The sequence below is a fragment of the Scyliorhinus canicula genome, chromosome 14 (assembly GCF_902713615.1).
Source record: "Scyliorhinus canicula chromosome 14, sScyCan1.1, whole genome shotgun sequence".
Classification (NCBI taxonomy): domain Eukaryota; kingdom Metazoa; phylum Chordata; class Chondrichthyes; order Carcharhiniformes; family Scyliorhinidae; genus Scyliorhinus; species Scyliorhinus canicula.
Genome location: NC_052159.1, coordinates 55,944,458 through 55,970,418, shown reverse-complemented (window position 1 = coordinate 55,970,418; position 25,961 = coordinate 55,944,458). Strand labels below are relative to the sequence as shown.

Sequence of the window (25,961 nt, the reverse complement as noted above, 5' to 3'; positions counted from 1 at the left end):
CCGACGTAAAAAGCGGCGCGAACCACTCCGGTGTCAGGCCGACCGGAAGTTGCAGAATCCTCTGCACTTCCGGGAGCTAGGCTGGCGCCAGAGGGGTTGGCACCACGCCAACTGCCATCAAAGGGTTGGCACGAGTTAGCGCATGCGCAGAACTGCCGGCGTGGTTCCGCGCATGCGCAGAGCGGCCGGCGTATTCTAGCACATGCGCAGGGTCGTGTCAAGGCCGGCGCGGAAGGAAGGAATGCCCCCACGGCACAGGCCTGCCCGCAGATCGGTGGTCCCCGATTGCGGGCCAGGCCACTGTGGGGCCAGATAACCCCCCCCTCCCGCCGATGACCACACCATCCGGCCTCTCAGCCTGGTCCCGCCGTGTCCCACAATCCACGGTGGCGGGACTGGCCAGAAACCGACGGCTGCTCGGTCCATCAGGCCTGGAGAATTGCTGGGGGGGCCACTGCCAACGGCCCCCGACCGGCGCGGCGTGGTCCCTGCCCCCGCCAAAAACCGGCGCCGGAGAAGACGGCAGCCAGCGTCGGAGCGGCGGGGCGGGATTCATGCGGCCCCCCCGGGGATTCTCTGACTCTGCGGGGGGTCGGAGAATCCCGCAGCATAACTCTGGGGGATTTTTGAACATTCTGCACTGTCTGTGCTGCTCTCCGAAATTCTCTCCTAAAGCTGCTTCACTTTGCTACCTCTGTTATGATCCCCTTCAAGACTGGTCATTTTTTAACAAGACAGTGACTGATTTAAAGGAATTGCACAACAAGAATTCAAGTTAAAGGCTTTTGCTCAAACAAACCAATAACAATCACGAAAAAAAATTCCTTGGTGGGCAATTAGTACTCACAACTGCATAAAAGATAATTTTTATTAATGTATAAATGCAATCAATAATCCCATGCTACGTACTGTATATACTTTACTGTATGCTTTCAACAGAATTGGTCTTTAAAGGAAACAGTCCGCAGTTACTCCCAGCTCTTGCCCCTGTTTCGGTGAGTCACAATATTTAGTGACTGCCAAAAATCATCTCCCTCGTTTCTGAACTAACTTTCAGCAGTTATGATGTGGAGATGCTGGTGTTGGACTGGGATGGGCGCAGTAAGATCCAACAGGTTTATTTGGAATCACTAGCTTTCAAGGCATAGCTCTTTCATGTACTCACTTAGCACTCACCTGATGAAGAAGCTACGCTCCGAAAGCTAGTGATTCCAAATAAACCTGTTGGATTTTAACCTGGCATTGTAAAACTTCTTACTGTTTCAGCAGTTAGACTGCAGCGATTTCTTCTCCTGGCCTTGCCAGCGAATATCTTCCAGCATCTTTAAATAACTGCCGGTTCCGTCTCTTCACGAGTGGACAAGTTTTGAAAAGCATTCTGCCTTGTGACTAACAGAGAAAATCGTTTGTTTTCCTCTATGGACTACAGTGACTGTCGTTGCTGTCTAGTGCTCTCTCTTTTGGTTTTTAATCAGACTACCTGGGACAAAACAGCTGCGTTCAGGTGTGAAATATGGCATGTAGGTTCAGTAAGGCTTAACCTGTACCCCTTTTTTATGGTAATCAACACCTGGCCCGTTGCTGGGCAAAGTTTAATACAACGTCATACCATCCCCCTTTTCCAGGGCATTCTGCCTTTTTTATATTAAAAGAGACAATTTAAATCTAATCATCTTATAAAGCCTCACATTAGTAACACTCTCAAAAGCTCCTTCTAAGAAAAACGATGATCTACAATTTATTCTTACCTCTGCAACTTTGATTCGATCTGTTCTCAGTTCTGTTTTAAAAACATTCTAAAATGACCTTTCACGTGTGTGAATGCTGTAGTTTTGATTGTGATTAAGTTTTTAGTACATTTTATAATTAAGATATAAGTGGAAAGCTAATTAAATGGAATAGTATTGTAACCGTTATCATAAATTTGATATATTTTTCTGAACTTCTCAGTATTAAGTTGTGCCTAAAAATGAACCTGGTAATACTGCAGTTTTATATATACGTTGAATATTCCTTCACATGCTAAATCTTAAAATGAACATATCTTCAGCCAGAAACTGGAAATATAGCATAACAACAGTAAGAAAAGGAATTGTAATGTAAGCTCAACATATATACATGTATGTTAAGCCATTCTGCCTTATAAAGGCCAGTTGTGGAAGGCATTGCTGATGCAGCTTTCCAAGTGCCAGTTGCCAGCCCTGACAGTACAAATAACCTCATCCTCATATTGGGAATGGCGTCTCCAGCCCGGCCTTAGAATAGGCATGAATGCTTTGTTTTAATTGTACCAATAGAGCAGGCTTCCAGATATTTAATGGAACAACTGTATTATTTTATTCCAAACAATTTATGCCTTTCAGTGAATTTAAGGCTGTTAACAGATCTTGATATTTAATTGAAATTAAATTGCTTTTCTTTTAGTGCCATTTGATCCATTAAATTACATTGCTGCCTTGCAGCTTAGCAGTTAGAATCCTTTATCCTCTCTATATGTTCTTTTAAACACGCGTGACATCTAATTTAGCATGTTTAGTGAATACTTTTGAGGAAAAATTTTAATTTTGTGCAGTACATTATATTGATAATTAAGTAGTGCAGTGTAGATGTAACAACATGCATTCATTGTGGAAGATAATGGTTTTCGTTAGTCATTTAGGTATTTCCCATCGAACATCGAGGGCATTGAATGGCTTGGAGCCTACTATATTGACACACAGTTCTGTGAAAAAGCTATTCAATACTTTGAAAGAGCAGCACTTATACAGTAAGAAATATTTTGTCTTTATACTTGTGTGTTGTTTTTCATATTAGGCATAACAAGAGATGGCCATTCAGGAAAATGTTGGCTTCTCTTGAGTATCACACATGGAAACTAATGGTTTTCAAAAATGATCTGTTACACCTTTCAATCTGATAAACCTCTGATAATACAGCAATTTCCCCATAACTAATCTGAAGTGCGTCAGTATAGATAATGCTCTCAGTTCCTGGAAAGTTCTTGGACCCACAACTTTCTGATGCAGGAAGAAGAAAGTCATGGAATGAGAACGGTGACTCCTATTAAAATTCTTTTTGCTTCTTAGCAGACAGGCACTGATAATTAATAGAAATTATTTTAAGTTCAACAAGAAGTAATGTTAGAAATACCAGAGCTAAAAGATGTGTTATCAGACTTTGAGCTTGCTCAGTATATCAAACTATAGGAAATGATCAAACGTACACTAAAGACCAAGGGCGGAATTCTCCGCAACGGCCCACGCCGTTGTGAAACCCGGAGTGTTTCACGACGGCATCGGAGGCCGCTCCTCACCCCCTATTCTCCCCCCCCCCCCCCCCCCCGGGGGGCTAGGAGCGGCGTTCCGTAAATCTCGGGCGGCGCGCCGAGAATGACGCGGCTGGCGGCGCCTAATGACGTCAGCCGCGCATGCGCAGGTTGGCCGGCTCCAACCCATGCATGCGCGGTTGCCGTCTTCCCCTCCGCCGCCCCGCAAGACATGGCGGCTTGATCTTGCGGGGCGGCGGAGGGGAAAGAGTGCGTCCCTTGGAGACGCCGACCCGACGATCGGTGGGCACCGATCGCGGGCCAGTCCCCTCCCGAGCACGGCCGTGGTGCTCGATCCACTCTCCGCCCCCCACAGGCCCCAAACTCACCTTTTGCGCCATGTTCACGCCGGCAGCGACCAGGTGTGGTTGCCACCGGCGTGAACAAGTCGGGAACGGCAGGCCGCTCAGCCCATCCGGGCCGGAGAACCGGGGGTCGCTGTGAAAAATGGCGACCCGCGATTCTCCGAGCGGCGTGTCGCAAATCGCGACATACCATTTTGGGGGGGGGGGGTGGGAGAATCGCGGGGGGTGCCAGAGCGGCCCTCCCGCGATTCTCCCACCCGGCCTGTGCAGCGGAGAATCGCGCCCCAAATATTTCAAACGCACTCTTTTACACCTGTTAATTTATAATTTAAAAAAATTACTTGCTCTGCCATTAGGATAAGATTATTCAAGAACCAGTTAAAAAATTTATCAAGCTTTTTGCCTGAGTATGATGATGCTTTGTTAGGATTTTTTTGTTAATTAAAGATGCATTTTTATGATATCACTGTGCAACGCTCATAATGCCACGTTCAAATATGCAGTTCAAGAGTTCCTAGAGACACATATTTTAGTTAGATGGCAATTATTTGATTTGTGCAGGGCTTTTCACAGACGCATCGCAACATGTGTTATATATTGTAAACTTTCCTAGCAGAGATTTGCTGCTTAGAAACCTACCAGATTTGACCATTTATTTAATGCTGAATTTCTGATTTATGCTTTTTTTCAGCAATTGTTAAATATTTTTGCGGTGCGCACAGTACCAAACAGAGTCACGGAAGTATTCATATATGTGCCTCCAACATAGTGAGCCCTCGATGTTAGTCAGGGAATTATGTGAGATATTAAGTAAAGCATTTAAATTATTAGGAGGAAAAGAAAATCAGATGGTTAGTCATCACTCCTCTCCGCTTTCTTTTACATTATTCAACAGATGAAGATGAGAAGAAACAGTGTTTGATGCCTGGAAAATATTGACAATTGTGTGCTCTTGTATAAGGCAATCTAAACTAGAAGGGTTGTCGGGAAATATATAATAAGTTGTGGAAAACATATTTGAGCAGCAAATGGTTATAATTGAAAATTATGCATAAGTAATTAATTTTTTTTTAACCCAATTTTGCAGTCACAAGAAGAGGATATTGAAAATAAGAAATTAAAAATGTATTTTTTAATGCAGGCCTACTCAAGTCAAATGGCAATTAATGGTGGCTAGCTGTTATAGAAGAAGTGGTAAGTTAAATACTAGATTGTTGTTTATATTGTCCAGATTCAAAGCTTTTCGATCTCAAATTTGGGTACCTGAAACAAAAATGTTAGCAAGAGTCAGATGTTGGAAATAATGGCGGGATTTAACCACCACCTTGCGCCCAGCGTGGATCTGGGTGCGCCAGTTATATAACAAGAAAGGCCAAAAATCGAGATTTCTGCCGGGCGCGAATCAGTTTGCTATCTAACCAGCCCGCTCCCGACGGCGAGTTCTGGATCATTCCAAAACATGACGAGCATATCATTAACCCTCATTTGCATTCATTTCCATCTCATTAGCGAGATTGAAGTCGAATGCACTGGCTCCCCAGAGATAAATCAACTGTGCGTTGTTTAATATTCCTTTTTAAAAACATGAAGCTGGTGCAATGGTTGCTGAGGGGAAATATGTGCTGTTAAGTAATAGGGACATTCTGAATTCTCCCTCTGTGTACCCGAACAGGCATCGGAATGTGGCGACCAGGGCATTTTCACAGTAACCTCATTGCAGTGTTAATGTAAGCCTATCTGTGGCAATAAAGATTATTATTAGCTGAAGAAGTGAGCAGCCATTTCCATTTTCTGAGACACAGTTCAAGGTCACTGGAGCTGCTGCCCCAGTGCTCGGGGGAGGGATGGTTGGGCTTGGTCGGGGGCTGAGGTGTTCCATGCTGGGGGTGGTGGTGTTTTTCGCCTGTGAGGCCTTCGAGCCATATTTAAATATGGTGGATACTGTTATGGACAGGGTTTAGAGAATCCCAAAGTGTATCATGGAGTTCACCTGACCCACAACTTTTAATAGATTGTAGTATGGGGAACACACGGCTCACTCTACAGGTATGGTACAGTAGAAAATGGACCAGTGGTTTTTTAAAACAAAACAATATTTATTCTATGAACTCAAGTTAACCTTTTTAAAACAAAGAGTGAATATCTCAGCAACCAGTAAATCAAATACACTCCCCAAAGAATACAACACTAAGTAATCTGTATGCTGTCCTTTTAACATCCAAAAGACTTAACAAACCTTCAAACAGGAGCACGTTAGGGTTTACATTCTTCCGAATTCACCAAATGATCAAGAGATAGTCCTTCATGGCAGAGATCACAGCAGTGCAGCTCACTTTTAACTTCAGATTTAGCTCACTGAAAAACACAGACACACCCAAGCTCTTTCTCAAACTGAAACTAAAAAGCAGAAGTAGAGTTCAGCTCCACCCACACTCTGACATCACTCCAGTAACATGAGCAGCTCCATTTCTTAAAGGTACATTTCTTAACACCCATTTCTTAAAGGGTGCTCTCACATGACAATACCCATAACAGGGACAACTGCAACGGCTGCTTGTCTGACCTACAAACACTTCCGGGACAAAGCCCGACTCTTGGTTCTATGCTAAAAGTCACTTTAATTGCCTTTGACTGCGAGCAACCTCTAGCTTCACAGCTGAAGCCTATTGATAATGAGGAATTGGCCTTGTTAGTTGTGACAGCACTTCATAGCTGCAGGTTGTGTTTTCTGCTGATTCTGTTGGCGGTTGCAGATGCCTGGAGCTGCTGTTGCAGTTTCCTTCCTTTTCTGTAGCTGGAAACAAGGACAATTTTTTCTAACATACCTGGTCCTGGAAAGACCGGGCTCTGGGGAATGTATGAGTCCAGAAGGCAATCCGGTTTGAAACATGAAGACGCTGCAGAACCTGGTGTACAACATTGTTCCAAATGGGCCACCTGCTGATGATGTTGAAGAAATGCTTTCACAGATTGCTGATGCTTTTGTTGGTGATGCTGTGAGTGCTGCATGTAACTGGTATATCGCCATGGGTTATTCACGCTGTACATCAAGGCTGTTCACCTGCTAGGGCGGCACGATGGTGCAGTGTTTAGCACTGCTGCCTCAAGGCGCTGAGGACCCTGGTTCGATTTCGGCCCCGAGTTGCTGTCCATGTGGCTTTTGACATTCTCCCCATGATTGCATGGGTCTCATCCCCTCAACCCAAAGATGTGCAGAGTAAGTGGATTGGCCACGCTAAATTGTTGCTTAATTGGAAAAACATTTTTTAAAGAAAGGATGTTCAACTGCACCTTGAGTCCCAGTGGAATATGTGGATGCCAGGATTTGGTTCCGGTGAGATTGAGCCGTGTGGGAGGGCCTGCACAGTTGCGGCTTCTGGACGGAGAATGGCATTGAAACATGGAACAAGTAACACATTGATGGACTGATCATTTTTTGATAACGTCCTGAACATAACACATTCCCCGGCTTCTGTTTCTGTTGAGAAACCTGCGAGAGGTAATATTTTGTGTTTGCTTTCTTTGTGAAAATGAGCTGATATAGCTTTGGATTGGCACCAATGTGGAATGGTGAGGTTTTTTTGTTGTTTAATGGTTAGTGTGATACGTGGAATGTTACATAGATGATTTTCAGATATTTGTTACTGTTGACCGTTTAATACACAAAATATTCTCAACTGGCTTCTCGTGAGTACACGTGCCATGTCTCAGACAATGATTATTGCTTCGCATTTCAATCAAACTTTGAAGTCTGCCTGTTTGCCTGAACACTAGACGTGCCAGCAGCAGCCAAGAATCAAACGCTCAGAAACTGGGCTACAGCACTACCTCCATAATGTAAGTGTGCAGATCAGGTGAGGGCACCTGAGCACTGTCTCCCTAATGCTCCCGGCAGGGATCTGGGGTCCAGGGACTCCTGCTGTTGCCGGGTGTGTGTGTGTAGAGCGAGGTTTTCCAGCACAACTGGCTCATTCGATGGCACTCTGAGAGAAGGCCGAAGGCTCCAGCCGACTTACCGGTGTCACTGGCATTGCCCTTGCCACCCTGTCCTGCCCACTGCCAGGAACGGGCGACTCAAAAGAGCTGCAGACAGCTGTCACCTCCTTGGTAGCAGACCCCGGCTTGGCCTTGAGCGCTGCCTCCTCCCTGATGATGCCCATAAGGCCCAGGGGGTCTCCATGGGACGGAGGGGCAGCTGGAGTGGGCTACAGAGGCTCCACCCCCAGCAGGAAGTATAAAGTGCTGCGGTCTTGCGAGTCTGCCTTCAGTTCAGTTAGTCACAGGCAGGCTCTGTTGAAAGTCGATTAAAGCCACAGTTTACTTCACTCGTGTCTCTGAATGAATTGATGGTCGCATCAATTTAATCGACTTAAAGAACTACCATGTAATCAGCCCTCAACCCTGATCGACTGGAACTCGATCCATAGGCCGCAGAAGCAAAGGAAATATTTTTGCATTGGCTTCAGTGCTTCAAGGCCTACTTGGCTGCGTCGACTACCTCTGCTGTTACAGAAGAACAGAAACTCAGCCTTCTCCACGCACGGGTGAGCCATTGTATTTCAACTCAACTTGATGTTACTGACTCTTACACCGAGGCCCTCGCGATACTCGACCGCCTGTACGTGCGGCCCGTGAATGAAGTTTACGTGCGGCACATCTTTACAACCCGCCGCCAATGCCCTGCAGAATCGCTAGAAGACTACCTGCGCACCTTAAAGCTCTAGCACAAGAATGTAACTTCCAGGCCGTGACAGGCTCCCAGCACATGGAACTCGCCGTCCGAGATGTGTATGTTGGAGGGGTCCGATCCAATTATGTACACGGCTTTCCAAAGTTTAAACTCGTTCCCGGCTGATTGCGCGACCCCATCGTGGACCCCCGACCAGAGACTGCCTCAGACTTGCGCCGCGCGGCCACCAGCCCACCACGGAGGGCTATTTTGCCACTTTTGCGGCCAGCCCCAACACTCGCGGCAGCACTGCCCAGCCCGCAACGCAACCTGCAGCAGCTGCGGGAGGAAAGGGCACTTTGCGAAGATCTGCCTGGCTAAAACTCCAACTCGAACGCTAACCAGAACACTCGCCCCTCCAACTCACAGGCCCGCAGACCCTGCAATGTGGTAGTGTGTCTGCCGACTCCGCCTCCGCACAACATGTGCGACTCATGGGGGCCGCCATCTTGGCAATTCTCCCCCACACAGCCGGCCATGTGCGATTCATGGGGGCCGCCATCTTGGGCGCCATCTTCCTTGCCGCCTGCCACGTGCGATCTACGGGGCCGGCCATCTTGAACACCATCTTCCTCGCCGCCCGCCACGTGCGATCAACGGGGCCGCCGTCTTGGCCATCACCCGATATTCCACTCGACGACTACGACATCCACGGGCAGTCATCATGGGGCCGCTCCAGCACCGCTGACCACGCCACCGACTACCCGCAGCTCAGTGCAGTCACTTTGGACCAGTCGTGGCCAAAGCACCTCAAGAGCTCCATGATGTCCGTCCAAATCAACGGATACGAGACACCGTGCCTCTTCGACTCCGCGAGCACCGAGAGCTTCGTTCACCCAGACCTGGTAAGGCGCTGCTCGCTTCCGATATTTCCGACACAACAAACTATCTCCCTCGTCTCGGGGTTGCACTCAGTTCAGATACAAGGGCGCACTATTGCAACACTAACGATACAGGGCGCCAACTACACCAAATTCCAACTGTATGTACTCCCAGACCTCTGTGCCCCCCTCCTCCTCAGACTGGATTTCCAGTGTAACCTCAGGAGCCTAACACTCAGCTTCGGCGGACCCCTCCCCCCCCTCACTATATGCAGTTTAGCAACACTAAAAATTGACCCCCCTCCACTCTTCGCTAATCTCACCGCCAACTGCAAACCAGTGGCCACTCGCAGCAGGACAATGTATTTATTAGAGCCGATGTCCAGCAGCTCTTACGTGAGGGAGTCATAGAGGCCAGTAATAGCCCCTGGAGAGCTCAGGTAGTGGTCGTCAAGACCGGGGAAAAGTTCCGGATGGTGGTTGATTACAGCCAGACCTTTAACCGACTCACGTGCCTCGATGCGTACCCACTCCCCCGGATTGCAGACATGGTAATTCAGATCGTCCAGTACCGCATCTTCTCCACGGTGGATCTGAAGTCTGCATACCACCAGCTCCCAATCCGCCCAGAGGACCACCACTACACAGCTTTCGAGGCAGACGGCCGCCTTTTCCATTTCCTCCGGGTTCCCTTTGGCGTCACAAATGGGGTTTCGGTGTTCCAACGAGCAATGGACCAAATGGTGGACCAGTATGGGCTGCGGGCCACGTTTCTGTACTTGGATAACATCACCATCTGCGGCCATGACCAGCAGGACCACGACGCCAACCTCCACCGATTTCTCCAAACTGCCCAAAAACTCAACCTCACATATAATAAGGAGAAATGCGTTTTCCGCACAACCAGACTAGCCATCCTCGGCTACGTCGTGGAAAACGGCATCCTAGGGCCTGACCCTTACTGTATGCACCCCCTCTTACAACTCCCTCTCCCTCACTGTTCCAGGACCCTCAAGAGGTGCCTCGGATTTTTCTCATGCTACGCCCAGTGGGTCCCCCAGTATGCGGACAAAGCCCGCCCACTATTTAAGACTACACTCTTTCCACTGTCAGCCGAGGCCCGCCAGGCATTCAACTGCATTAAGGAGGATATCGCCAAAACTGCCATGCGGGCTGTGGATGATTCCGTCCCATTTCAGGTGGAGAGCGACACCTCAGAGGTCGCTCTCGCTGCCACTCTGAACCAGGGAGGGAGGCCAGTCGCGTTCTTTTCCCGAACCCTCTCCGCTTCGGAACTTCGACAGTCCTCAGTCGAAAAGGAAGCCCAAGCCATTGTGGAAGCCGTACGGCACTGAAGGCACTACCTCGCTGGTAGGAGGTTCACCCTCATCACCGACCAGAGATCGGTTGCCTTTATGTTCGATAACTCGCAGCGGGGCAAAATCCAAAATGACAAAATCTTGCGATGGAGGATCGAACTCTCCACCTATAATTATGATATCGTATATCGTCCGGGGAAGCTCAACGAGCCCCCAAATGCCCTGTCCCGCGGCACATGCGCCAGCGCGCAAGATGACCGACTACAGGATATCAACAATGACCTCTGCCACCCGGTGGTCACCCGGCTCGCCCACGACATCAAGGCCCACAATCTGCCTTTCTTCACCGAGGAGGTTAAAGCTGTCACCTAGAATTGCCCGATCTGCGCGGAGTGTAAACCACACTTCTATAGACCAGACAAGGCCCACCTGGTAAAGGCATCCCGGCCCTTTGAACGACTGAGTATTAATTTCAAAGGGCCCCTCCCCTCGACCAACCGTAACATTTATTTTCTCAATATTATAGATGAATTCTCTCGCTTCCCGTTTGCCAGCCCATGCCCCAATATGACCTACCACACAGTCATCAGAGCCTTGCATAGTGTCTTCACCCTGTTCGGTTTCCCCAGCTACGTCCACAGTGACAGGGGTTCGTCCTTCATGAGCGACGAGCTGCGTCAGTACCTGCTCGGCAAGGGCATTGCCTCGAGCAGGCCTACCAGCTCTAACCCCAGGGGGAACGGGCAGGTGGAGAGGGAGAACACGACGGTCTGGAAGACCGTCCTACTGACCCTACGGTCCAGGAATCTCCCGACCTCCCACTGGCAGGCGGTCCTCCCCGACGCGCTCCATGCAATTAGGTCCCTCCTGTGTACGGCCACAAATCAGACTCCTCACGAGCGATTATTTGTCATCCCTAGGGGCACTACCACGGGGGCCTTGCTTCCATCCTCCAGCCTCCCCGGACAGGCGCCGGAATGTGGCGACTAGGGGCTTTTCACAGTAACTTCATTGAAGTCTACTCGTGACAATAAGCGATTTTCATTTCATTTTCATTTTCCTCCTTCGGAAGCACGTCCGGACACATAAAACAGACCCGCTGGTAGAGAGGGTCCTACTCCTGCATTCAAACCCCCACTACGCATTTGTCGAACACCCCAATGGACGACTAGACACCGTTTCCCTCCGGGACCTGGCACCTGCAGGATCTACCACTACTACTACCATTACCGCCGAAGTACCCCTCACACTACACCCCACGCGACCTCCCACGCCCTGCGCCCCTGCACGTACAGGCTTCCTGCGCCCCCTTTCACCCGTCACACCGGTCCGCAGGAACGAAGCTCTGGAAGAACCACTCCAGGCGTCCACCCTCTGATTCGCATCGAACATCTGTCCACACCCATCCGAAGCGGCTGCAACTCCGGTTCTCCATCGGACCCAACGCACGATTCGAGCGCCGGACCAACTGAACTTATAGACCTGTCACCCCCGCCGGACTTGATTTTTTAACAGGGGGTGAATGTGGTGAATGTATAACCTATAAATCCACACTGTATATTACTGTGCCCCTGTGGGTTCCATCTGTGAGCCGTAGCGTGGCTTTGCCCACAGGGGGAGATGAGGAGCATGTCCAGGGTTCTGCCCTTGGCTCCACCCCCAGCAGGAAGTATAATGTGCTGCGGTTTTGCGAGCCTGCCTTCAGTTAAGTTAGTCGCAGGCAGGCTCAGTTGTAAGTCGATTAAAGCCACAGTTTACTTCACTCGTGACTCTGAATGAATTGATGGTCGCATCAGTGGGCTATCTCTCTCTGAACTCCCAGTTCTTTATGGGCTCTCTCTCTCTGAATTCTGCTGTTTTATGGACATTCCCTCTCTCTCTGAACTCTGCTGCTTTATGGGCTCTCTCTCTCTGAACTGCTGCTTTGTGGACTTGTGGTGAATGTGATTCACACCGGATTATAATCTATATATACATGTGTCTGTATTGTAAGTGCAGTTGCACTACCTGTCCTCCAGGGGGAGTAGCTCTGGGAATGCTCGAGTTGTATGGGGCTTCTCCCTTGGCTCTGCCCAGGACTCCTCCCCCGGAAGTTGCTGTATAAAAGCTCAGTGCCACATGGTCAGCCGGCCAGTTCACCGAAAGTTCAATGGCTAACCGGCTGGCTCTGTTGTGAGTATATTAAAACCGCTATTCTAATCCGACAAGCACGTGTCCGTAGAATTGTTGGTTCCAACAGGACTATCTACCTCTGAACACCTGTTGCTTTCTGGGCTCTCTCTCTCTCTCTCAGAACTCCTGCTGCATTATGGGCACTCTCTCTCCGATACCCTGCAGCTTTATGTACACATGTACGCATGTTCCACTTTCCAAACAGAGCTGACTTGTTTTTAGCTGGATGCACAGGGATGCATTGATCAGAGACGAGTAAAATAGATAGAATCTCCACCAGGCAGCTCTTGCTGTCTCCTGTTGCGTCAACAATATTGGCTATGGTCTGAGAACTAGTTGCGCAACCTGTTTTGCCACAGGAGGTGCACATGTAAATGGAGGAACCAGTGGAGCGGGGGGGAGAGGGGGAGTATAACTCATCAAGAGAAAGAAAGACCTTTTTCATTTTAAAGAATGCTGATGGCTACCTTTCTTTTAAATTCATTTATAGGCACATGTGAATCTTTATTAGTGTCGCAAATAGGCTTACATTAATACTGCAATGGTGGCAGCACGGTGGCGCAGTGGGTTAGCCCTGTTGGTCCCAGGTTCGATCCCTGCTCTGGGTCACTATCCATGTGGAGTTTGCACATTCTCCCCGTGTTTGTGTGGATTCCGCCCCCACAACTCAAAGATGTGCACGGTAGGTGGATTGGCCACGCTAAATTGCCCCTTAATAGGAAAAAATTAATTGGGTTAGATGGAATATTCAGATTAGATTTATCCTGTCCCATGTTTGTGTTAATTTTAAGAAATTGGTCATGTCTACATTTATAAAGTTGGCTAACACTAAAGTAGTCAAATTATGTTTAACTTTGTGAATACAGGTAATTATCAAAAGGCATTGGAAACATACAAAGATATTCATCGGAAATTTCCCGAAAATGTTGAATGTAAGTGATGTTCTCAAAATAAGCAAATTATGGTCAGAGGACCTGTTTTTCATTTCGACATATCTTTATTGTGTTTATAAGTGTGTGAATGCTTGAGATTTTCTGATTTAAGATTTCACTGAACCTAACTTTTATAGTGGACATTTTTTGAAGCTATAACTTAATATGAATTGTTTTAATGTCGACAAAAACTGCTTTGAAGCAATTTTTGCATTAATTAAGCAGATGACTGGTAGCATGCCTGTGAGACCCACCTGAAGGCCTGAGCATTTGTCTGATCAATTCTTGCAGTGCAATTTCACTTAATTATCAACAGCAAGCTATCACTGCTGTACAATTGCTTATATACAGCTCATCGGTTGGGATGGGAGGGAGTACAGCCTCTGTTCTGTGGAGCTGAACTGGAAGAACTAATCCAGTGAGTGGTTATGGGAGGCTTTGTGTGGGCAAGAAGAATGAATATCCCTGTTCCTTAGCAAATCATTTGTAAAGCTGTGACAAAGCTGTTATAAGAACATAAGAACTAAGAGCAGGAGTAGGCCATCTGGCCCCTCGAGCCTGCTCCGCCATTCAATGAGATCATGGCTGATCTTTTGTGGACTCAGCTCCACTTTCCGGCCCGAACACCATAACCCTTAATCCCTTTATTCTTCAAAAAACTATCTATCTTTACCTTAAAACCATGTAATGAAGGAGCCTCAACTGCTTCACTGGGCAAGGAATTCCATAGATTCACAACCCTTTGGGTGAAGAAGTTCCTCCTTAACTCACTCCTAAATCTACTTCCCCTTATTTTGAGGCTATGTCCCCTCGTTCTGCTTTCACCCGCCAGTGGAAACAACCTGCCCGCATCTAGCCTATCTATTCCCTTCATAATTTTAAATGTTTCTATAAGATCCCCCCTCATCCTTCTAAATTCCAACGAGTACAGTCCCAGTCTACTCAACCTCTCCTCATAATCCAACCCCTTCAGCTCTGGGATTATCCTAGTGAATCTCCTCTGCACACCCTCCAGTGCCAGTATGTCCTTTCTCAAGTAAGGAGACCAAAACTGAACACAATACTCCAGGTGTGGCCCCACTAACACCTTATACAATTGCAACACAACCTCCCTAGTCTTAAACTCCGTCCCTCTAGCAATGAAGGACAAAATTCCATTTGCCTTCTTAATCACCTGTTGCACCGGTAAACCAACTTTCTGTGACTCATGCACTAGCACACCCAGGCCTCTCTGCACAGCGGCATGCTTTAATATTTTATCATTTAAATAATAATCCCGTTTGCTGTTATTCCTACCAAAATGGATAACCTCACATTTGTCAACATTGTATTCCATCTGCCAGACCCTAGCCCATTCACTTAACCTATCCAAATCCCTCTGCAGACTGCCAGCATCCTCTGCACTTTTCGCTTTACCACTCATCTTAGTGTCATCTGCAAACTTGGACACATTGCCCTTGGTCCCCAACTCCAAGTCATCTATGTAAATTGTGAACAATTGTGGGCCCAACACGGATCCCTGAGGGACACCACTAGCTACTGATTGCCAACCAGAGAAACACCCATTAATCCCCACTCTTTGCTTTCTATTAATTAACCAATCCTCTATCCATGCTACTACTTTACCCTTAATGCCATGCATCTTTATCTTATGCAGCAGCCTTTTGTGTGGAACCTTGTCAAAGGCTTTCTGGAAATCCAGATATACCACATCCATTGGCTCCCCGTTATCTACTGCGTTATTTCCCTTTTCTTTGGGAGCAAACTGCAGTGATCCCTTAACTTAGTGCTATTGGGCAGAGCGAAATGTGCTATTGGGCAGAGCGAAATGTATCAGGGCTCTAAAAGATTCTTAAGACATTAATTTAAACTTTTTTTTTAAATTTAGAGTATCCAATTCATTTTTTTCAATTAAGGGGTAATTTAGCGTGGCCAATCCACCTAGCCTGCACATCTTTGGGCCAATTTAAACATTTAAATGAGGCCTGTTTTCGGCATGAATGTTTCCTGCCTATATGAAGAGCCACTTGAAATTGCACAGGGTGTCTCTGGCATAAAATCAATGCAGAGTTCTCTATACTATGTCATGCTTGCAGAAAGATAGGACAGCAGTGGGTTAGCACTGCGGCCTCACGGCGCCGAGGTCCCAGGTTTGATCTCGGCTCTGGGTCACTGTCCGTGTGGAGTTTGCACATTCTCCAAGTTTTGCGTGGGTTTCGCCCCCACAACCCAAAAATGTGCAAGCCAGGTGGATTGGTCATGCAAAATTGCCCCTTAATTGGAAAAAATGAATTGAGTACTCGAAATAAAAATAAATAAATACAAATGCTTACTGAAAGATGGGATAGTATCCAATGAAAATTTCTCTGTGGACTTTGTAATGAAACTGGTGTGTCATCTGAGGGAGATGGCAACGTAGTGGTAATGCCACTGAACTAGTAATCCAGAGGTCCAGGCTAATGCTGTGGACATGGATTCAAATCCTCCGTGGATTTTTAATTCAATGAATAAAAGCTGGAATTGAAAGCTAGTCTCAGTCTTGGTGTAGATTTGATTTACCGAATGGCTTCCTTCTGCACTGTCGGGATTCTATGGATTCTGAAAATAAGGTGGTTGTCATAAAAGTTCATCTAGTTCACTCATGCCCTTTAGGGAAGGAAATCTGCTTTCTCTACCTGACCTACTACTGGTGTCTCCAGATCCGCAGCAAAATGGTTGACTCTTAACTATCCTCTGAAATGGCTGAGTAAGCTACTCCACTCCAGGAAATTAAAAGCAACAAATGCTGGCCTCGTCGGTGATGTCCACTTACCATAAAAGAATAAAGAAAAAAACTGCATATTAAAAATTTGCACATTTATTTTGTTTTAATGTAGTTCTTCAGATGAAAGACTACTTTGAGAAATTTTCTGCTGCTCTGTGATTTATTTTATTATTGACTGTTCCCAGTGCAACAATACATCGTGTTGATTCTGTTTGCCTTTAATTGATTTTTTTGTTCAGGTCTCCGCTTTCTAGTTCGCCTTTGTACAGATATGGGACTGAAGGAGGTTCAGGAGTATGCCACAAGACTGAAGAAAGTTGAAAAAATGAAAGAGTTAAGAGAACAGGTAAGGAAGGACTACATAGAATCCACCAAGCTTCGGACAGGCCCAAAATATGTGATTTGTGGGCCTACCCACGCACTGCCCACACCTATCTCCATCACTTCAAAAAACTTACTCATCATTACCACAGTCATGTGTGCCATGTCAATCCCACAGTCCAGCCTCCCCCTCCCTCCCTAACTCTTTCTCCCAGTTACACTTCACTACCCCAATTGGGACTCCCACTCCATGAACTCTTTGTAAATTTCCGAAACTCTACCCTCATCTACCCCTGTTTTTGGCACCACCTTGCCCTGCAGCCACTGGGGCGGCAGGTGGGGAAAGGTCGGCACCTGCTTCCTGACAAAATCCCTCACCTGTAAATACCGGAACCCTTTCCCGGCAGGCAACTCAATGCAAGCTCGAGAAGCTGCCCCAATGAATAGGTCCCTAAACTGCCACCCAGGAAATCCCCCCCCCCCCCCGGAGAAAACTTATGATTCCCGCAGATCGGTGCCCAAACCGAGGCCCCCTCCAGCCTCAGGTGCTGCCGCCACTATCCCCACACCCTCAGGGCTGCCACCACTACGGGGCTTGTGGAGTACCTGGCCGGTGAGAATGATAAGTGGCGCTGTCAACAGTGCCCCTAATCTCGAGTCCTTACAAGAGGCTGCCACTATCCGCTCCCACACCGTCCCCTCCCCCACTACCCACTTCCTAACCGTGGCTATATTTGATTCCCAGTAATAATTCATCAAGTTTGGATGAGCAGCCCCCCCTCCCCGACCCCACACCAGCAGCACCTTCTACACCCGCGGGACTTTACTCGCCCAAAACAAACACCGATATCAGCGCATTCACCTTCCTTAGAAAAAGCCTTTGGAATGAAGATCGGGAGATTCTGGAACACAAATAAGAACCTCGGGAGAAACCGTCATCTTTAACGACAGCAGAAACACATCCCACCTCCTAAAATCGCCCTTCATCTGTTCCACCAACCCAGTCAGTTTCAGCTTGTGCAGTTGCTCCCACCCCACGTCACCTGAATGCCCAAATACCAAAAGCTCGTCCCCACTACTCCAAACGGCAACTCCCCCAGCCACCTCTCTCGCCCCCTCATTTGGATCAGGAAAACCTCGCTCTTCCCCATATTCAATTTGTAGCCCGAACCGACCAAATTCTTCCAAAATGCCCATAATCTCCCCAATAACTTCCAACGGGTTTGATGTATAGAGTAGTAAATTGTCCGCGTACAATGAGACTCTATGCCCCACCCCTCCCGCACTATGCCTTGCCAATCCCTTGACGCTCTCGGCGCCATTGCCAGTGTCTGTTTGGCATAGGCAAAGAGCAATTGGGAGAATGAGCATTCCTGCCTCATCCCCCAGTGCATCCCGAAATACTCCGACCTCACCTGGTTCGTTCGCCCGGTACAACAACCGGACCCAATCCACAAATCCCTGCCCAAACCCAAACTGCCCAGCACCCCCCACAAATAGTCCCACTCCACCCGGTCAAAGGCCTTCTCTACATCCATGGCGACCACCACCTCCACACTTTTACCTTCCGGGAGCATTATTATAACATTTAAAAACCGCCTGATGTTAGCCGACAGATGACTCCACTTAACAAATCATCTGGTCCTTGCCTATCACCCCAGCACACAGTCCTCAATCCGTGAGGCCAGGATCTAGGCGAGCAACTTAGTGTCCACATTTAATAATGAAATTGGCCGGTAAGATCCAAACTGCTCCGGATCCTTATTACTCTTTAAAATTAAGGAGATTGAGGCCTTCAATAATGTAAGGGGGGGGGGGGGGAATGCACCCCCTGTTCCCTCGCCCCAAGTCCCCTGGAAACCTTTAATAAAATGCCACCGGGAACCTGCCCGTGGCCTTCCCCGCCTGCATCGCCACCATAGCCTCCACCAGCCCAATGGGGGCTCCAAGTCCCTTCAACAGAACCTCTTCCACCCTAGGGAACTCCAACCCATCCAAAAAACGCCTCATTCCCTCCACCCTGGCCAGGGGTTCCGACTCATATAGTCTCTTATAAAAGTCCCTGAACACCCCATTCACCCCTACCGGGTCCAAGACCATATTCCCCCGCTTATCCTTCACCTTTCTGATCTCCCTCGCCGCCTCCTGCTTCCTCAATTGATGTGCCAACATCCTAAGAGCCTTTTCCCCTTACTCATAGACCGCTCTCTTCAACTGCCCTCCAGCCTTATCCATGGATATCAGTCCAAATTCCATCTGGAATTTCTGCCACTCCCTCAACAACTCCGGGGCCTCCAAATACGTCCTATCCACTTGCAGAATCTCGTCCACTAACCTCATCATCTCCGCCCACTCCATCTTGTCTCTATGCGCCCATATTGAAATAAACTCCCCCCCCCCCCCCCCAACCACGACATCTGCCCGTTAATCGGGGTAGAGGCCCAAAAACACCACCACAAGCGAGAGCTGCCAAATGTGCAACCACTCACACCATGGCCGCCACAGGAAGTCCATTTCCTCTTATTCTGGAGAACTATCACGGCATGTGTTGGGGACCGAAGGAGAACGCACTAAAACCTCAAGCCATAAAATCCTTGAATTCAAATCTTCTTTCGACTTCTCAAATACTAATTAAAGTATATGGGTCTCATAGTGATGTTCTGCTGCTGAGAGGGACACTTGAAATAGAGTCATTGGCTGTGAAAGCAAGAGGAATTGTTTGTTGTCTTGGAGCCTTCCCAACACTTATCGTTCTCCCTTTGTCTGCGTGGGTTTCCTCCAGGTGCTCCGTTTTCCTCCCACAAGTTCCAAAAGACGTGCTGTTAGGTAATTTGAACATTCTGAATTCTCCCTCTGTGTACCCAAACAGGCACCGGAATGTGGCGACTAGGGGCTTTTCACAGTAACTTCATTGCAGTGTTAATGGAAGCCTACTTGTGACAATAAAGATTATTATTATTATTATTATCTATTATCACTGAATTGAGCTCAAGCATTAGATCACTCCAATATACAAACGTTAGGTAGTAATGCATCAAGGCAGTTTCCTCCCAACTCTCTTTTACAGTGAAACAATGGGCGCAATTTAATGGAAATGAAACAGAGTCCCGTTTTGGGCACATTTAATAGGGTGTTTTGCAGCGCCAAGAATGACCCCACTATTAATGGGATTCTGCTTCATTTTTGGGCCTGTCGAGGCCACACTTTGGCTCATTTCCAGCACTAACGAGCTCAGCTCACCAGTGCAGAAAGAGATCAGGGTGCCATATTTATATGGTACCCTGATCTCTGTTTTCCTCACTGTGGCCTCCGGAACCCCCCATTACCCCAACTTGCCAATTAGGGGGTCTTCAAGCCCCCCACACCCCCCTAATGAGGGCAGGGCATCTCCAGGCCCGATCCCCGGCATGGGCAAGATGCCACCTGGGCACCTTGGTACTGCCAGCGTGGCAGGTTGTTTGATCTCGCGAGGCGTATCGAGCATCCTAAATCTCGCAAGAGGCCTCTTACGAGATTTACTGGCCTTGTCACGTCTCGAGTCGGGTGCCACGAGGCCATTAGTTCGCACCCAATATTTACTTCTACTTTTATTTTTAAAACAGCGTGTGAAGTCCGGCAGAGATGGCAGTGCACGTGGGCGCAGAGAAGGCAGTGCTGGTAGCGGTAGGTGTACCAGAATATTTTTCACTAATCAAGTTAAATTGTGTGATTTTTCTCTTGCATGGTCTCAAGCCTTTCAAATTTAATTTCAAATCTATGTGGTGAAGAAATTTCTTTCTTTGCTAATTTCAGCAGAAAAGTGAAAGTGAGTATTGAGTGGTGAAATATTTTTTCACTAAAGTTAGTGAAGACGGGAATTGCACCTGAATCATTCTCTATCAGTAGAGGCTACGGGTTTGGAAGGCGCTGTCAAAGGAGCCTTTTGAGTTGCTGCAATGCATATTGTAGGTACACACTGATGGCAGTGAAGGAAGTGAATGTTTAATGTGATGGATGGGCTGTCGATCAAGTGGCCTGCTTTGTCCTGGATGACTTAGAGCTTCAAGAGTGGAACTGCACTCATACAGCCAAATAAAGACCATTCTATTATTCTCCTGACTTGTGCCTTGTAGATGTTTAGGCAGTCTTAGAAAGTTAGGTGACGTGTTACTTGCCACAGAGTTCCCAGCCTTTGAGCTGCTCTTGTAGCCACAGTATATATATATATATATATATGGCTGGTCCAGTTCAGTTTTTGATCAATGGTGACCTCCTGAGGATGTTGATGGCAGAGAATTCAGCTATGGTTATGGTATTATATGTTATGAGGAGATGGCTAGTCTCTCTTATTGGAGAAAGAAATTGTCTGGCACTTCTGGGCATAAATGTTACTTGCCACTTATCAACCCTATCCTGAACGTTGTCCCGGTCTTACTGCATGCGGGCCTGGACTACTTCAGTATCGGAGGAGGTGAAAATGGTACTGAACACTGTGCAATCGTCAGCAAACACTTCCACTTTTTACCTTATGTTGGAGGGATTGTCCTTCATGAAACCGCTGGAGACAGTTAGATCTAGGACACTACACTGAGGAACTCTTACCACAACGTCCTGTAGCTAAATGGCCTTCAATAGGTATAACCTCCTTTGCAGTAGGTATGACTCCAATGAATGGAGATATTTCCTCCTGATTATCATTGCCTTGAGGTTTGCTCGGGCTTCTTTTTAAAAAAATATTATTACTAAAGTTTTCATTTTATAAAACACAAAGTAAACAAATCCATACAAACAAAATATCATTTACAAACCCCTATCCATGAGAAAAAAATCCCCATACCATAGCCCCACCGGCAGGCCCATGCCAAGGAACCACCCAAGACAGTTACCAACCCCAATCCGAAGGCGAGACACAGAAAATCACTGAGCCCCAGACAAATCCCTACCACTACCCCACCAACCCATGAACCTGGAAAAAGCTTTCCAGAGATACTATTCTGCCCTCTTTCCCCTGCCACCCCCTACCCCCAAGAAATAAATTAGGCTCACACAGTCCACGCAGCTCCAACAAGCTGTAGTCCTTCCCACCACAGCACCCTGTTCACTAGCTGAAACTTTACAGGTGTCCCACCCAAGGTGTACGTTCAAAGAACAAAGAAAAAAACGACGCTCCCCAACCCGTTCCAGCCACGAAAGAGCAACCAAAGCCCACCACCCTTACAATATTTAAACTCTCCCCGGGTCCATATATTCCCCATACTGTTACACTGATCACTACCCCACGACAACCATAGTCCCCTCAATCGCAAATATACACCAGATATAAACTACAAAACATCTCAAACCCAACCTCTACCAACCGTCCCCATTAAAATCCCAGTCCAATCCATTCAATCCAGCCCAAGTGCTCGCTCCTTGACAAATGCCTCTTCCTCTTTCAAAATATCGAAAAAATGATCTTTCGCTGGAAAGTCACTCTCAGCCTTGCCGGGTACACCACTCCAAACCTAACTCCCCTCCAGAATAGCACTGACTTTTCCTTATTAAAAGCTGCATACCGTTATGCCAACTCCGTTCTGATACCTTGCTATATCCTAATGATGATTCCTTCGCACTTTGAGTTCTGATTCACTTTGGCTCATTGCAGAACCATTCCTTCCCCTGAGAGCTGTGGAATCCAATAATCACCATCTGTGGTAGCTCATTCTCCCGAGGCTTCCGCCAGAGTTCTTGGTGGGCCCGATCCAACTCTAAAAGGGACAATCCCCCCCCCCCCCCCCCCCCCCAAAGCTTGATAAACATCTGAGAAAAGTACTGTCGGCTTCAGGCCCTCCCTCCCCTCCGGCAACTCCACGACATGAGGTTCTGTCTCCTCGACCTGTTCTCAAGTCACCCATCTTTACAGTTTCCCTGTCATAGATACCGTATATACTCGCGTAACATGCGACTTTTGAGCACCTAATTTGAAGCCTAAATTTCGGGGGTCGCATGATACGCGAGGTACAAAAATTGCAGGTGTGAAATGCTGGCCAAGATAAGTCACATAGCTTCCAGCTGGCTTTACTAGCGTCGTTCAGCCACTTGCCGTTTCCATTCATAAAAACATGAATGGAAACATCAAGTGGTTGAACATCTTCCCATCAGAATGCTGTGGTCAAAATCTGAAGAGTAGTATTCTGATGGGAAGAGTGGATTCTGCTGTGAAAGCTGTTCGCGATTCGAACAGCTTTCCAGCTGGCTTTACTAGCGTCGTTCAGCCACTTGCCGTTTCCATTCATAAAAACATGAATGGAAACGTCAAGTGGCTGAACATCTTCCCATCAGAATACTACTCTTCAGATTTTGACCACAGCATTCTGATGGGAAGATGTTCAGCCACTTGACATTTCCATTCATGTTTTTATGAATGGAAACGGCAAGTGGCTGAACAACGCGAGTAAAGCCAGCTGGAAAGCTGTTCGAATCGCGAACAGCTTTCACAGCAGAATCCACTCTTCCCATCTTGCCATCAGAATACTACTGATTGTGACCACAGCATTCTGATGGGAAGATGTTCAGCCACTTGACGTTTCCATTCATGTTTTTATGAATGGAAACGGCAAGTGGCTGAATGACGCTAGTAAAGCCAGCTGGAAAGCTGTTCGAATCGCGAACAGCTTTCACAGCAGAATCAACGCTGCAGAAACCACACACAATGATACCATTTGGAAGTTTTAGTTTCCAAAATTAATTTCCAAAAAAGTCACTCGCATGATACATGAGGTATACCATAAAAGCATGTTTTTGGGCCGAAAATTTAGGGGTCTCATGATACGCGAGATCGAAAGTTACGCGAGTATATACGGTAATAAACTTTACAGTGCAGAAATAAACTTTACAGTGCAGAATGATGCCATTTGGTCCATCGAGTCTGCACCGGCCCTTGGAAAGAGCACCTACTTAAGCCCACACCTCCACCCTATCCCAGTAATCCCACCTAACCTTTTTGGTCATTAAGGGCAATTTAGCATGGCCAATCCACCTAACCTGCACATCTTTGGACCGTGAGAGGAAACCGGAGCACCTGGAGAAAACCCACAGAGACATAGGGAGAGCGTGCAGACTCTGCACAGGCAGTGACCCAAGCCAGGAATCAAACCTGGCATTGTGAAGCAACAGTGCTAACCAATGTGCTACCGTGCCGTTGGGGTCCCACCTCCACAACCCCAAAATGACGTGCAGGGTAGATGGACTGGCTGTGCTAAATTGCCCCTCAATTGAAAAACAAAATTGGGTACTCTAAATCCAGAAAAAAAGATAAAAGACCAAAGCATTGAAAATGATCTAATGTCACCTCAGCGTTCCAAGTTCAGATTTCCCTTCAGATAAAAGTTTGTTTAGTCAGCAGAGTACCTCGAGAATCATTATCTGAATTCCTCTGCAATATTGGTGGCATTGAACATGCCTAATCCATGTAAGTGGAGTCAAAAATTAGTTGACAATTCCCTTAGTTACAAATTTGTTTGTTTCCCAAGTTACAAATTTATCAATTAATAATCAAGTGTGGTTGCTGCCTACAGCGCTGAGGACCCGAGCACGATCCCGGCTCTGGGTCACTGTCCGTGTGGAGTTTGCACATTCTCCCCGTGTCTGCGTGGGTTTCACCCCCACAACCCAAAGATGCGCAGGGCAGGTGGATTGGCCACACTAAATGACCCCTTAATTGGGTACTCTAAACATATCCAAAAATAAGTACTCAAGTGTGGGTAACAAAAGGTGCAGATGATCAGATTTTGGGATAAGAAGTAAAATGACTAATAATGACTAGATAAAATTGACAATGGTCCTGCAATAATGCATATTTGTACTTAATGCCTCTGCACTTTCCATATCGCAGACTTGATTCAGATAGCAACAACTTCTATTTATATAGTGCTTTTATCATAATAAAATGTCCCAGGAGTGTTGAAAAACCAAATACTGAGTCACATAAGGAGATACTAAGTCAGATGACCAAAACCTTGGTCAAAGAGGTCAGTTTTGAGGAATGTAGGGCAGCACGGTGGTACAGCTGGTTTAGCACACTGGGCTAAATCGCTGGCTTTTAAAGCAGACCAAGGCAGGCCAGCAGCACGGTTCAATTCCCGTGCCAGCCTCCCCGTACAGGCGCCGGAATGTGGCGACTAGGGGCTTTTCACAGTAACTTCATTGAAGCCTACTCATGAAAATAAGCAATTTTCATTTTCATTTCATTTCATTTCATTACTGCCTACGGCACTGAGGACCCGGGTTCGAATCCCAGCCCTGAGTCACTGTCCGTGTGGAGTTTGCACATTCTCCCCGTGTCTGTGTGGGTTTCACCCCCACAACCCAAAGATGTGCAGGATAGGTGGATTGGCCACACTAAATTGCCCCTTAATTGGAAAAAATAATTGGGTACTCTAAATTTTTAAAAAAAGAAACGTTTTGCGGAATGTCTTAATTAAGGCAAGCAAGGTAAAGAAATGGCATGATTGTGACCTTTCTCCTCCATCTTAAACCTTAAAAAAAATATCCCACACGTGTGTTGCCTCAATGCAAACCCCCCCCCCCCCCCCCCCCCCCACTCCTTCCCCTCCCGCACCAGGTCATCTGTCTTTTGTTTTTAAGGTTGCTACATCTTGTTGCAATTTCTCACAAACACACTTTAATATCTAACACATTCTCCCTCTCTTCTGATGAAGAGCCAAATTGACTTGAAACTTTAAATCTGTTTCTCTCCCTAGATGCTGCCAAATCTGCTGAGTTTTTCCAGCATCCTTTTTGAAACAAGGATGAGAATTTTTAAAATGAAATGTTACTTGACCAAGAATCAGTGTGAGCACCACTGCTGCCTCACGCCGCTGAGCACCCGGGTTCGATCCCGGCCCCGGGTCACAGTCCGTGTGGACTTTTCACTTTCTCCCCGTGTTTGCGGTGGTTTCACCCCCACAATCCAAAGGTGTGCAGGTTGGGTGGATTGGCCATGCTAAATTTCCCCTTAATTGGAAAAAAATAATTGGGTACTCAAAATTTTTCATAAACATAGAACATTACAGCGCAGTACAGCCCCAGGATGCTTTATTTCAGAAAGATCATATTCAGAACGAAGGAAGCAATGAAAACTTAGGAAGAAATAAAAATGGTCAAATTTGTATTTTTCCTATGAGAATTTTGATAAGTTTTTTTTTAAATATACATGAACAAACTTATCTTGATGCAATTCAATACCAGGTTTGGGTGATGAGGTCATTTAGTGAATTAACAGAGGGAGCACTTAGCAACATGCAGAACACAAAT

At 47.0% G+C, this 25,961-nt stretch overlaps 1 protein-coding gene across 1 annotated transcript in view; it reads left to right on the top strand.

Annotated features, from left to right (window-relative positions):
• The window catches only part of ift88 (intraflagellar transport 88 homolog), a 164,606-nt gene that overhangs the window by 132,218 nt on the left and 6,427 nt on the right, over positions 1-25,961 (top strand). The window contains exons 20-24 of the mRNA XM_038818078.1: positions 2,652-2,767; positions 4,772-4,824; positions 13,538-13,603; positions 16,607-16,713; positions 20,291-20,351. Of these exons, the coding sequence (XP_038674006.1) occupies positions 2,652-2,767; positions 4,772-4,824; positions 13,538-13,603; positions 16,607-16,713; positions 20,291-20,351 (403 nt within the window). The remainder of the gene's footprint in view (positions 1-2,651; positions 2,768-4,771; positions 4,825-13,537; positions 13,604-16,606; positions 16,714-20,290; positions 20,352-25,961) is intronic.